Source organism: Paracoccidioides lutzii (assembly GCF_000150705.2).
Source record: "Paracoccidioides lutzii Pb01 unplaced genomic scaffold supercont2.10, whole genome shotgun sequence".
NCBI lineage: Eukaryota > Fungi > Ascomycota > Eurotiomycetes > Onygenales > Ajellomycetaceae > Paracoccidioides > Paracoccidioides lutzii.
The window spans coordinates 614,882-625,099 of NW_015440956.1; the positions used below are offsets into that span (position 1 = coordinate 614,882).

Sequence of the window (10,218 nt, forward strand, 5' to 3'; positions counted from 1 at the left end):
TTCCACATAGCATAGTATCAGACTCTTCTTGACCTGTGCTTGCACTCTGTTCACGCAGTGCAGCCACCACCAAGTTCGCCCCTGTTTCTTCGCAATCATCTGCCTCCTTTCCTCAGTCACTCTCCAATAAGGATCAGAATATGCAGGGAGCAGACAAACTGCGAACTCAGCGTGTGAGAACACCGGCCCACGATTGTAGAGAAGATAATCGACGCCAAACTTTACGCCGGAACGGATAACCCAACCCAGAGAACGAAAGTGGTGATAAATAACATAAGATAGTATGAATGGGTCATCTGGTTCTCCGGGCATAGACGAGTCTCGTGGAGGGAAATAGGAATGTTGGCGGAGGAGGGGTAAAAGGGAAGTTGCAGTGAGGATTGTGGTGCGGTCACTGTCATACACCTGCAAGACACCCAGGCCGTATACCAGAAAGAAGGCTTCTTCGTTCGACAGTTGGAGATGTTCTTCATTTTTTAGTACGAGTGAGTGTTCGCGTTTAGGAGGGACTGAAACTTCAGGTACATGAGATAGAGGAGCTTTAACAAGATCATATTCTTTTTCTTCGACCACTGGCGAGAAACGCACGACCTTGACGCCATTCATCGGCTCATTTTCAGCTTTTCCATTGGCTATATGTTGTCCGAAGGTAGATAAATCTGCTGTTGCGACTATCTTTTCTTGAGCTGGTATTTCTTGATTCCGTTCATCTGTTTTAATAACAGAGCCATTCACGGGAGTCTCCAACGAGGGTAAGGCTGAGTTCATGCTATCAATACCACGAGACAGCGCTTCCACTCTGAGTTGTTCGGCAATAGCCTCTTTTTCCTTCCTAGCTCTCTCGAGTTTGCGCTCCCGCCGCTCCACTCTTCTTTTTCCAGTAACCTCCTCACTAGTAGCATCGCCTATCAATCCCCTTCTATTCTTCTCCCGCTCCAACCAACTTGGTTCACTCCTACTCAAGCTTCCCTTCCCAAAGAAGCCCATCTCCCACAGCGCACGGATCACTTTCGCGTCTGTGACGTGGACTGAAGATGTTGCGGGGTCAAAATATGCAGGGAAGACATGTTGATGGGGAGGCAAAATGAAGAATGTGAGATATGACAGGACTATACTAATGAGGGAGAGAGGGTTATGGGGAATCAAAGGTGGTAAAGGGTGGACATGGAGGGGAAGAGGATATCGATGAATATGTTTGTAATTGGGCCGTCGTGGATGGGGGGAACGGGGTTTAGACTCATCGTTGTGGAATTCCAACTTTTTATTATTACTGCTGCCTGCAGATCCATTCGCAACTGTCGAAATGACTGTAGTATACGGGGCCATTATGAATAGGGCATGGTTGGAATATCTTCCTTTTGTAACATTAGGGGTGACCTGGAAACTAGTGGAATCAGAATTGGAGCTCCAAATTCAGCCTTCAAAACGCACAAATTACTCAAAATAACAAAAATAAGAGAGTTTTCCTCAGATACCGTTGTAGTCATACAAAGAGCCAGCATCGAACAACAGCTAGAAATCAGTGCCATTGCCTAGGCTACTGAAGTGTCATCACAGGAGAAAGAGAGAGTTTGTAAAATCAGGGGAATAGAAAAAGGAAATGAATAATACAGGCACAATAACATCAGTAGAAGAAAGATATCACTTACCAAGTCTTCTGCCAACTACTTACCTCCCAAAGATGGGGTTCTCAGTCAGTGAACTTAAATTGCAGTGGAATTTTCTTCGTGCATCAAGGAAGATCTACTCCTTGAGATACTGTTTGGCGTTAGTAGCAGTCATATAAGCGATGAAGATACAAGTGTCCAGGTGTATGGAATGGAACACACAACAGCGTTGGATGTTGGGTGAAAACTGCAGAATGTTGAGAACATGAAGTTGGAAATTATTATATATGAAAAGTTGTGTAGTTGAAAGTTGACGCTGGTTTGAATTTCCCAACCCACTAAAAGAGCCCTAACTAGGTTAGCCTCGGCTGTTTAGCGCCCGTCGCCAAAGCTTTCCATTTCCGTCTGATTTAGCCGCATCGCTAGATATAAATTTTTCCGAAAGAAAGAGGCCCGAATAAGAACCTTCCCATCCAAACAGCTTGCTACCGTCTTCACTTTTGGACAAGCTACTTGCAGAAACACTATCTATCTCCCCCTTAATTAATAACCTCAAGACTTGCCTTACACCCCCAACCAAGTAAGATATCGCCACTGCACCACTTTTTGTAGCAAACGAATCACTAACCCAGTCCTTGCAGTATGCATCTTATGTATACCCTCGACAGCGAAGGCAAGCGCATCTACACGCTGAAAAAGGTGCTGGATGGCCAAGTCACAAAATCCGCACATCCCGCCAGATTCTCGCCCGATGACAAGTACTCCAGGTTAGTTTTGAGATGTAAACCTATAACTCTTGTGTGATACGGAGCGGGCTGACGGGCTTTTTTTGTTTTGCTGTTAACAGACATCGGGTGACATTGAAGAAACGATATGGATTGCTCCTTACACAGCAGCTTCGTAAGTGACAATCACACTTGGATGTATATACTTGCTTGTGAAGGATCAAAATTAATCACCTCTGATCCTTCAATATAGAACCGAAAATGTGAGCTTTTTGCGATAAAGTGATATTGGGGGAATGGCGTTTATTTTTGGGTATGTGTTTGTGATTTAAATGTGAGAGGACTGGAAGAAGGGGTATCTATTATTACCTGTGTCATCTGCTGTTTATGGATCATGTGGAGTCCTTGTTCTCTCCCTTGCCCGCTTGGGTTCTGCTCCCTTCTCAAAACGAATGAGCATCAGTCCAGGATAAGGGGTAGATCCTATTCGAGATACAATGGCGCATACTCTGTATACGACACATTGTTCATGTAACGAGTACGAGCGCGTTTCTGTGTTTAATTCATCCCAACATTAAAGTCATATTCATGTGTACCTTCTATGTTGTTTAGTTCAACAGCTTTAAAATCAAACAGAACGACATTCATCAATGCAAATCAAGCCAAGAAGAAGAGGAGAAGAAGAAGAAGAAGAAACGTCATCACCTCCTTTTCCTCGAGTTAATCGCTCTCCCCGCACCCACCTTTATCCTTCCATCTCCCTTCATTCTCTCCCCCGTCACAATGCCCGGCAGATAATCATCATCCATAAGATCCCTCTCCTTTCTCGTCCTTCTTCCTTCCTCCGTCACTGCCCTCACATACTCCTTCTGATCCTCCGCTAGAATCAGACCATTTCCCCAACCTCCTTGTACCCCCCCACCCTTCCACTTCCCATTAGAGGTCCCCGCCGTCGGTTTCGGAATACTATACCGATTCCCCCTCGTATTCCATTGCATATTCTTCTTGAGATGCAGTTTGAATGCACCGCCAGCAGACGTCGAACAGGAGACGCGGGTAAGTGTTGGTTTACCACAGCAGGGGCAGAATTGCTTGTTCATTTCCTTCGTTGTGGTAAAGCAGCCGTGGCAACGGAGGATGTAGGAGTTTAGACGACGGATGCGCTGCATGTTATTGGGTGAGAGGAGATTGAGATTCATGCGTAGCAGGACATTTTGCATGGCGAAATCGCCGGTTATGGTTGCAACTTGCATAGTTTTAGTTTCTATGGAGGCTGCAGCAGCCGCAGCGGCGTCTTTCGCTTGGTGCTTTTTAATGTTGGAGGGGGTGATCCAATCGCCCTCATCGTCGTCTTCTGATACCTCTGTTTGTGCATGTGTAGGATCTTCGGTGATGGCTTCGTCTGGTTGTGTTCCTTCAGCACCGTTTAGGCAATCTGATGAACCACTCAGTGTCTCTGCTCGCTGTTTATAATCCAGCACCGTCTCTTCCAGTTCAGCCGCAACAGTCTCAACAATTCCCTCACCACAAGCATTATCTGCAACAGACTTCTCTTCCCCCTCGCCCTTCACCGCTTCCTCACCCTTGACCGGGGGCATTCCATTAATACCCTTTTGCCCCGGCTCCCTCCTCAACCTCCAATCGCCTCCATTCCTCTCACATTCAATCTCATATGCCAGCGCCAAAACCTCCAAATCCTGTCTACTTAATACCTGTCTATCCCCCGTCTTCCGCGCAAACTCCGCCACAAACTTGACCGAGTCTGGTTTAGGGGTGCGCTGTGTGAGGAAAGGGAGGTAGAGAGTCTCGATCCTTGAGCGTGCAGCAGGGTCTCTGATTTCAGAAATGACGGCGGGGGTTGTTAGGAGGGAGTGGGATTGGGCCAGTAGCGTTGAGACTGGGGGAATGTTACGGATGAGAGGGGAGGCGTCGAGGATAATGGTGTGAATGGGTTTGGGCGGTGTTTCGTCTGCCATGGTTGGCTCTAGGTGGCTATACTTTTCTCCCTCCTATTATATGAAGATGGTTTGCAGTATCCAGATGGAGAGAAACAGGAGACATGCAGTTAGGCCTATCTGATCAGGCGTATTTCTATCCGTCTTGTTTGATGGTGGATAATTTTTCTGTTGACTGACTTGCGTTGTGGGGGTGGTCTGTGTGTCTTGATCTTATCTTATCTTAGCGCCATATAGCCTACGTGGTGTAGAAGGCCGCTGGGGGTTGCTGCAGAGAGCAAACAGGAGAATCATTCCATCCACTTAAAAACATGAGATAAAACAACTTTTTAAGTGATTATCATTATACTACAAAGTACACATTATGATAAAATTAAACCCTAATTTATATTGATTATATAGTTCTAGTAATCTACGGTTCAAGCAGAATCCCAAAACGCTTAGAGACCCCTACTTTTACCAAATACACCCATCCGTAATACCGAAATTCCAATTCTTAGCCAGTAAGCTGCGACATAACAGTATATCCGCTTCCGTAAAAACATATCTCCCGAAAATAATTGCCCACTTTCGTCTCCTCTGAGACTCTAACAACCTCGAAATTCTTTATCCACTTCCTCAAAATAATCAAAAAATCCTTTAAACAGCTTAACCCCCAAACCAGGATCCAAGTTACCAGTCGACGCACGGATGCTATGCATGCTCAGCTGAACAATACCAGCGTCAATCGCTCTCATTCCAGTCCGAGCACTAGTCATCGGACCAATCGTCCCGCCACTTACGCTATCGTTGCGAATCTGGAAAACCTGAAGTATAGAACCGCATTTTTCTGCAACACGTTTTAAGATAGCTGTGCTAATGCTGTCTGTAGCCATGTGTCCGTTGGGATCCGCGGAAATAGCTACACCGACGTTCAATCTTGGAGAGTGGTTTTCCAAGTAGACGTTGAGAAAATTGGGGTTCACAGCATGGATAACATCAGAAGATAAGAGGAAGCTGTTTGCAACTGTTTGCGAAAAAACGTTGGGACCGTACGATGGTGAGAAGGCCTCTATAATCCGCTCCATGACGCTGCTCATAAAGTTCGAACGGGCGCCCTGCCGGAGCAAACTGCCGATTTCCTCTGCATCAAACATGCCCACCATCTTGACAACACCAGAAGACATGCTGTCAGGCGATGCCAAGAGGGCTTCTTGCGCACTGTAGCAGCAAAGCTTATCATCAATACGCCCTGCAAAGATGAACTCCTTATTCAAGCCACCAATTTGAGCAGGTTGGCTATCAAACAGCTCAAGCTCCCAATTGATAATGGTACTCAAATCAGAAACACCCAGCTCATTCGCAATAACCTTGACCAATCTGGGTGGCTGGGTAGCGGCATATGTACCTTGCTTAATCTCTATATCTTCCTGGACAGCAGTCTCTTGATTCTCGAAAAGATCCGAATTGTCCAACGCAATAATCGGCACCATTTGAGTCTCCTTGTTAAACGGTCCTCGAGATGGTGGTCCGAAATGCACCGCGAGACTTGGGATCCTCGCAATGGGCCAATCCAGTTTTACTAGCTTTGATTCAATGGTACCTGTATCCGGATCGCGAACCAGCACCCGTCCGCCAATACCCAAGTCACGATCCCACCACGTAGAGCTCAATGAGCCAGCATAAGGAGCAACGCCCAACTGCACATACCCAGCCTTGTTTTGCAATTTGGAAACCGGCTTCAGTTTCGCGCACAGGGCATCCGCGTGTCCCGCAACAACTGCAAACCCGTTACCACACTTGTACTCTGATCCGATGGCGAAGGCAATTAAAGAGCTGCCATTGCGAGTGCAGTAGTATTTCCCGCCAGGTTTGAGCGTAGACGACCAGACGTCACGTTCCGACAGGGCTTTGAAGCCATGGGCGTCGAGCTGGGAGCAGAAGCTGGCGACGGCATGGAAGATGGTGGGATTGGAGGTCATGAAATCACAGAAGGGCTGAGCGTAGGACTCCGGGGAGACGGAGGAGGGTGGAGAGTCATCACGTCTTCTGGTCTCTTCTGTGGATTGAGGTTGATGATGGGGCTCAGCTTGCATAATGGGCAATTGAGAGCGAAGGCTCGACGTGGAGACCCGGAGGCTTGATTGGAATTGTCGGGTCATGTTAGTCAAGTGAGGAGGAGTTGGCTGTATCAGAGTGTCTTGACAAGGGGAGAAGCTGAGAGCGATTGGGTTGAACAGTCTGATGTGGGCGGGCAAAAGGGACGTACGTTGTAGTTGGAGACTGAGAGGAATGAGATGGAGAGAGGGTGAAATGGTGACGACGTTTGGGGAATGCTGACCTCAGCCTAGTTCAGCCTTTGGGCCCAGCCCCCTTGGGCCAGCCACTTAGAGCGAGGACTTGGCCCGGGATTAAAAAGTTACCATACAACTACCACACTGAACTATCATTCTGGGTATAGTCTGAATTGAAAAAAAGTCTTTTTTGCTTCTATTTTCTGCATCAGGCTCTATCTTTACTAATATGAACTATCAATAATCTCCAATCCCATCGTTTGACCAAGTCCAGCTCATTATAAAACCAGGGAGAGATATTCAACGAGCAGAGAGACAGGAATGTCGTGACAATTGTTCCCAGTAAAGCATCGATCTACATTTGACTAACAATACATACAAGATATACATATCCTCCTGAATAAATATTTCATTCCAGGAAATTAAAACTCATATACAACGCATAAACTCATCCCTCATAGATCGCATTCAACCATCCAGGCTGGACCCAACAAACGCATTCCAGTTAACTTTCCCATTAACACACGAATCTGTGATCTCTGGTCCGGTTGTCTTGACCAACATCTTCCCATCTCTCCATAATGTTATTTTTACTTGGCCCCTAAAGCTGCCGTACGGGACGTTGAAGTGCTGTAGCCCTGAACTCAATTGTACCATGATCTCAGGCCATTCTCCAATCTGCACAAAAATTGTACTGGGACGCTGGGCAAAAACAGTCACGAATACTTTATCTTCAGACACTTCCGTTGGGCTTAGTGTTTGCTGACCATGGTTAGCATCGTTGCCTGTGGTGCCACCAGCGCTTCCAGCCATCCCGGGGTTGACTCTATACCAGAATGTGATAATGTCGGCGGGCTGCTGGGATTTAACTGGACAGAGAATCTTGGATCTCGCCACAAGTTTACATGAATTCGCCTTTTCCTGCTTGTTGTATTGGCTTATGGTTCGGCCATTCATTTTATATGCCGCGATAAAATGCGGGAGAAGCGCTCGCCAGCCATCATGGGGTTTTCCGTCAACGTATTCAGCAGCACCATCGGGAATACCATTCTTGTGAATTGGGCCAATATAGCTCGACTCACCGTAATCATTCCAGGTAAGGATCTGTCAACCCTAGATGAGAATTGGAGCAACAACTGCATCCGCATCAGTAGATAACATACCTGGACAATTTCTGGCTGTAGTGTGATAACTTGCTGCCAGCGCATAAACCATAAGTCGTCCCCACGCCACAGCCAGTTTTTCCCCCACTGAGGCAAGCTCGTATAAAACCATGCGGAAACAGGCATCATGTACGTCTTAGGACCCAAAACTTTCCTGTATGCGTCGTCGGCTTTTCGGGATTTTGGATTTGCGCCGTTAGGCCATGCATCCCAACTAGAACCACCATCAATGATATCCAACACTCTATTTAAGCCACTGGGGCCCAAGCTTGTCCAAGTTGGGATGAAGTAGCAACCGGTAGCCTCTTTGATAGATATCCAGTCATAGATGTTGTTGACCCCTTCAAATGTTGTTACCACAGGCTTATCATTGTATTTGAACTGCGCGGGCAGATACTGAAATGAATTAATGAGTTGTATAACCCTATCAATTGACCACGGGCCGCCGGTCAAGTAATCAAATGACAGGAACAAGGCAAAATCGCCAACTTCTGCTGCGACAGTATAAGCTCTTTGAAGGACTTCGTATGTATAGGAATCCTGGGGGCCGATGTTAAGAACGAATCCATCAATAGAGGCGGCCTTGGCAAGTTCGATATCGGACTTCCAATCAACAGTGGTCATGCCGGCCGCGTTCCCGACCTGATTGATATTAGCATAACGTGATTCAGAACTTCTGTTGCAATGAGGCACAGCCTAAAACTCACAATGAAATGAGCGAATACAGTCTTTCCCTCCACCGACACGACGGGGGCGACTGTAGCTGCCATTGAAAAGAGATATTTTAGACGCATTTTCGCAAGCTTTCTATGTAACTGCAGATAGTCTTGAACAGCCAGAAAGAAATAGATCCGGCAAACACAGACAAAATGCGACAAATGAGGGTGATGGGTTCTTCGATCTGTACCATCTGGGATAATTGCAGAATCACGTGGGAGCGGGAATTTTGCTCTTTTTTTTTTTTTGAAAATAAACAAAAGTGAAAACAGGAAAAACTTGATCAGTCAAAAGTAAAGATCGAAAGAAGCCAGCCTCGTAAAAGATAAACCCTGAACATGAGGGCAAAGAATAGATGATAAACAGTAAATGCAACAATTGCTGGGATAGAAAACGGATGAATCGAAGGCGGGATGGCAGAGAAAAATAAGGAGTCTCAAGCACAGCTGAAAATCAAAAACCCGGGCTCTCGGTGAAAATATTACTTGCATATCCACCTGTTACCCCCAGCGAGGACCAAAGTAACTGGTATATTGCCTGTGAAGGCATATAACCGACTATGCCTCGGGCTTTATATTAGAGTTCGTTCAAAGTTTTATATGCTCACTGTAAAGACATGAAACGAAACAGGAGAAAGAAACAAGAAAACTAGAACAGAGTAACTATGGGGGTTGATATTAAGGAATACTCGGAATATCCACTTTGGCCTCATCGAAGGCGTCCAAATCGCGGAAAAATACAATTATACCAACTTGCAACTTGCTGCTGGCCTCATCGGACGAACCTTGGCTTGACTCTATGTCGCGTTGACAATATTTCTTCTTCCAGCTCATGACAAGGGTGATTGGTTTCAGTGTCAACCGTGGCGATAAGTTGAAGATGAATGATCTAGCAGAACCAGAACAAAAACAAGGGATTGAAGGGAAGCGTGTGAAACAATTCGAACTGGTAGGTGAAGTGGGGATTTGTTGAATCCGTGTTCAATGCTGAGAGCACTTTAGGCGTTGGAAAGTTAAAAGATTCGCGGGACTTCCATGATTCGAGGACTGCAATGCTTCATCTTGAATAAGGCGTGCAGCTGGTAAAAAGAACGTTGACATCTTCTTAACCATATTTTTCCCGTAGACATACGAGGTGGAACCGAGGAATATTATCCGCTGAAGTGCACCCATACCCGTCCAAGATCTAGAAGTGCCAAGACACACTCACCCTGTGGAAGTTTCAAAGGTAAAACTCTATCTGCATCAAAATCATTAGATAAAATTTAAAAATTAAGAATTAAAAATTAAGAAAAAAGAAAAAAAGAAGAAAAATTTAAGAAAAAACTTCTGATCCATGTAATATTGCTCAACATTCATATAGCACAGCACATAAATACTGAAAGTGTCGCACAACTGTTTCACTACTAACACATTAAAATATGATCAAGATGAAGATGAGAGGTTGTAAATTCCGAAATTTTGATTACTTGTCAAATATTTGCAAGATCAAAGGCGTATACATAAGCTATTCAAGGAAGACTCATTCAATCAGAAGTTTCTGAGAAGTATCAACTTTTTTCAAAAATTAGTTTGTTTTCAGCTGATGAAAATAAGAAAATGCTTTGAAGAATTCAAAACATTTTGAAATGGTAGATAATCTATTATAAACATATGAATGATGCTCATAATAATAAACTTCTGTAAAAGAGAGTAAAATGATCACTTGAAAATTAATAAAAAAGAAATAAAATTAAAAAATTAAAAAATTATTATGATCTAAATGCATATTCTGTTTCT

The 10,218-nt window shown here is 45.0% G+C and overlaps 6 protein-coding genes across 6 annotated transcripts in view; 2 read left to right on the top strand and 4 right to left on the bottom strand.

Annotated features, from left to right (window-relative positions):
• PAAG_11819 (tRNA-intron endonuclease) overlaps positions 1 to 1,326 on the bottom strand; it is a gene marked incomplete at both ends in the record, with an annotated part of 1,545 nt that extends 219 nt beyond the window's left edge. The window contains one exon of the mRNA XM_015847398.1: positions 24 to 1,326. Coding sequence (XP_015702990.1) covers positions 24 to 1,326 — 1,303 coding nt within the window. The remainder of the gene's footprint in view (positions 1 to 23) is intronic.
• A 923-nt stretch (positions 1,327 to 2,249) lies between these two features.
• Positions 2,250 to 2,515, top strand: PAAG_04203 (H/ACA ribonucleoprotein complex subunit 3; the record flags this gene model as incomplete). Its single annotated transcript, XM_002793885.2, has 2 exons — positions 2,250 to 2,374; positions 2,455 to 2,515. 2 exons carry the CDS (start codon positions 2,250 to 2,252, stop codon positions 2,513 to 2,515), a joined length of 186 nt encoding a protein of 61 aa, XP_002793931.2.
• A 518-nt stretch (positions 2,516 to 3,033) lies between these two features.
• Positions 3,034 to 4,308, bottom strand: PAAG_04204 (RNA-binding protein NOB1; the record flags this gene model as incomplete). Its single annotated transcript, XM_002793886.2, has 1 exon — positions 3,034 to 4,308. One exon carries the CDS (start codon positions 4,306 to 4,308, stop codon positions 3,034 to 3,036), a length of 1,275 nt encoding a protein of 424 aa, XP_002793932.2.
• Positions 4,309 to 4,874: 566 nt separating this feature from the next.
• Positions 4,875 to 6,428, bottom strand: PAAG_04205 (vacuolar aminopeptidase; the record flags this gene model as incomplete). The annotated part of the gene is made up of 1 exon (XM_002793887.2): positions 4,875 to 6,428. One exon carries the CDS (start codon positions 6,426 to 6,428, stop codon positions 4,875 to 4,877), a length of 1,554 nt encoding a protein of 517 aa, XP_002793933.1.
• A 600-nt stretch (positions 6,429 to 7,028) lies between these two features.
• Positions 7,029 to 8,493, bottom strand: PAAG_04206 (alpha-1,3-glucanase; the record flags this gene model as incomplete). The annotated part of the gene is made up of 3 exons (XM_015845205.1): positions 7,029 to 7,664; positions 7,724 to 8,365; positions 8,431 to 8,493. 3 exons carry the CDS (start codon positions 8,491 to 8,493, stop codon positions 7,029 to 7,031), a joined length of 1,341 nt encoding a protein of 446 aa, XP_015699431.1.
• Positions 8,494 to 9,271: 778 nt separating this feature from the next.
• Positions 9,272 to 9,456, top strand: PAAG_04207 (hypothetical protein; the record flags this gene model as incomplete). Its single annotated transcript, XM_015845206.1, has 2 exons — positions 9,272 to 9,388; positions 9,442 to 9,456. 2 exons carry the CDS (start codon positions 9,272 to 9,274, stop codon positions 9,454 to 9,456), a joined length of 132 nt encoding a protein of 43 aa, XP_015699432.1.
• Positions 9,457 to 10,218: the final 762 nt, after the last annotated feature.